Below are 3076 nucleotides of genomic sequence, written 5' to 3'. Positions count from 1 at the left end.
ACAGTAAGTATATACACAGTAAGTATATACACAGTAAGTATACACAGTCAGTAAGTATATACACAGTAAGTATATACACAGTAAGTATATACACAGTAAGTATACACACAGTAAGTATATACACAGTAAGCGTTAGATAATTGTAAGTATATACACAGTAAGTATATAGAGTAAGCGTTAGATAATTGTAAGTATATTCACAGTAAGCGTTAGATAATTGTAAGTATATACACAGTAAGCGTTAGATAATTGTAAGTATATGCACAGTAAGCGTTAGTGCACAACGTCTATTCAGCAAAACACCAGTATGCGATGGACACGTACACATGCATTTTGTTATCATGCTCGTACTTAAAACACAAAACGAAAGAATACGATCATAGGCTAATAATGAATAATGAATTGTATAGTTATACCGTGACGGCTTGGTCTGTGACGTCAAGACCTCTGCTGGAACCGATTCCACTGACCCGCACCCTTCGGATGAATCGCTGTGATTCCGCTTCAACATGCCAAGTGGATAACTGAGTTTCCGCTTCCGGTCGACGGTTGGCTTTGAAAGTTTGTTGGCTTCCTGAATTAAAGTTGCCCGCCGTAACGGTACGTATTCAGGTGTAGCATCCGGATCGCTGTCATAATGAACACTTTTAGAACTTCCTGGATAAGATTTTTCGGAATGTGAACGAAGTCTCCTCAGTAAACTTAGTGGGAAACTTACTTTACGATGACGTTCCTTTTTCATGTCTTTTTCCAAATCTCGTTCATTCGCGTCTGTGTGAGATCTCTCTCTCCCGAAGTGATTTACTACCCTATTTCCTTTGCGCAATTCCGAATCCGACGACCACGAGGAGAACTCCCCCTGTTCCCCACCGTTACTACGGAGGCCCATGTCGACGGACACAAACCTATCATGGCGTAGATGAGGACTGAAATGATCCATGTGACCATTGGGTACGTGTCGATAGTCTGTGTAATCCTGGGACATGTGCAGCGGGGACCTCCTACAATCAATAAAATAGCGTCATACGTCGGATCAAATAATTATATATTCGAGAAGGCTTTACACAAAACATGGTATCACTGACAAAAATATAATCTAGTTCTTACTTAACGGAGGAAAGTTTGAAAACTACATTTTTATCTATGTAACCATTTGAATTCTAGGTCGGTTGCAGGAATGTTTACTGTTGGGTGTTTTTGGAAAATATTGGACTCTGATGGAAAAATGCATTTAATCTTAATTGATTTGTGATTCCGGTAGTATCTTCCAAGTGCGTCATGAGATAGGAATGAAGGTTTGCAGAATTAATAAAAAAAAAAGTAAGGTTTCTCTTTTAAATTATGGAAGTACTATTTCTAAAAAAATCCTTTTTACTCAGGAAAGTGATTAAACTTACCCCTACCTCATATCTTTTGTGAGAAAATACTAGTTTTTGCACAATATTTTACAGATTTAACGCTTGATATAAGACGTTCTGCTATTAATTATCATTATTTTTCACCTATTTCGGGGTCAAAAATAATTCAACAGTGCTTCATAAAACGTAAAACATTGATAATAATGTATAATTATCCATTTTGTTGCATATTATTCTCATCATATTGAACACTTTAAAGTTGTACAGCAAAAACTAACTTGCTACAATTAATAATGGCGACACAATGACAAGTGATCAGTCTAGTGTGAAAAGGTGTCATGTAGGCCTTTCGTGAAGCGCAAGACATACGCATTTTCAAAAAGACCGCCGAATAGGTAATTTTTTTTTAAATTCTTTGTGAAAAATGTTCTACAAACAACAGGCAACTAGTTTTTTGACATTTGTCAGATGCATGTTTGCTTTTAAAATTGATTTTTATTTGTTAAATATTACAAAACTCCGTTATTTGAGATCAAAACGAGACTTGAACGTGATTGAAACCTCAATAGAGTATATCCTTAAATGTGTTTCTATGTGTACATACGCCTGGGTAGAGGGTCTGCCTGTAATCAGACTTAACATAGAACCGGCGAAGCTACTCCCATGAGACGTCCGTCGCCGTGGCTGTGACGTCATAGCGATCTCGTCGTTAGAGATAATCCTCTGCTCCTGTAACGTTGGTACCCTGTGGAAGCAGTTGATACAAACGTATCAATATTTCTAATATCTTTTTATATGTTTAACCATTTAGTCCGAAATCCCTTACACACAATGATATGTGCTGAGGTGGTGATCTATTGACATCAGTACAGTTAGTATACCATTTAGTTTCGATCTGATACCGTGTGCTAATTACAGGTGGTGATCTATTGACGCCAGTACAGTTAGTATACCATTGAGTTTCGATCTAATACCGTGTGCTAATTACAGGTGGTGATCTATTGACGTCAGTACAGTTAGTATACCATTGAGTTTCGATCTGATACCGTGTGCTAATTACAGGTGGTGATCTAGTGACGTCAGTACAGTTAGTATACCATTGAGTTTCGATCTAATACCGTGTGCTAATTACAGGGGGTGATCTATTGACGCCAGTACAGTTAGTATACCATTGAGTTTCGACCTAATTCCGTGTGCTAATTACAGGTGGTGATCTATTGACATCAGTACAGTTAGTATACCATTGAGTTTCGATCTAATACCGTGTGGTAATTACAGATGGTGATCTATTGACGTCAGTACAGTTAGTATACCATTTAGTTTCGATCTGATACCGTGTGCTAATTACAGGTGGTGATCTATTGACGTCAGTACCGTTAGTATACCATTAGTTTCGATCTGATCCCGTGTGCTAATTACAGGTGGTGATCTATTGACGTCAGTACAGTTAGTATACCATTAGTTTCGATCTGATACCGTGTGCTACTTACAGGTGGTGACCTATTGACGTCAGGACAGTTAGTATACCATTAAGTTTCGATCTCAAACACTATCGTTTACCTTAACAACACTCAAACACTATCGTTTACCTCAACAACACTCAAACACTATCGTTTACTTCAACAAAACTCAACAACACTCGAACACTATTGTTTACCTTAACAACACACAAACACTATCGTTTACCTCAACAACACTCAACAACACTCAAACACTAT

General features: G+C 37.7%; 1 protein-coding gene across 2 annotated transcripts in view; it reads right to left on the bottom strand.

The window, feature by feature from the left end:
* LOC110441321 overlaps positions 1 to 2097 on the bottom strand; it is a 24020-nt gene extending 21923 nt beyond the window's left edge. For both annotated transcript variants that reach the window (XM_021484433.1, XM_021484434.1), the window contains exons 1-2: positions 1963 to 2097; positions 417 to 1001 (exon numbers count right to left, since the gene is read on the bottom strand). In XM_021484433.1, coding sequence (XP_021340108.1) covers positions 417 to 1001; positions 1963 to 2054 — 677 coding nt within the window. In that variant the 5' untranslated portion in view covers positions 2055 to 2097. The remainder of the gene's footprint in view (positions 1 to 416; positions 1002 to 1962) is intronic.
* Positions 2098 to 3076: the final 979 nt, after the last annotated feature.

The sequence above is a fragment of the Mizuhopecten yessoensis genome, unplaced genomic scaffold, assembly GCF_002113885.1.
Source record: "Mizuhopecten yessoensis strain PY_sf001 unplaced genomic scaffold, ASM211388v2 scaffold715863, whole genome shotgun sequence".
NCBI classification, from domain to species: domain Eukaryota; kingdom Metazoa; phylum Mollusca; class Bivalvia; order Pectinida; family Pectinidae; genus Mizuhopecten; species Mizuhopecten yessoensis.
Note: the sequence above shows the minus strand (reverse complement) of the source record. Positions and strands in the feature narration are given on the sequence as shown.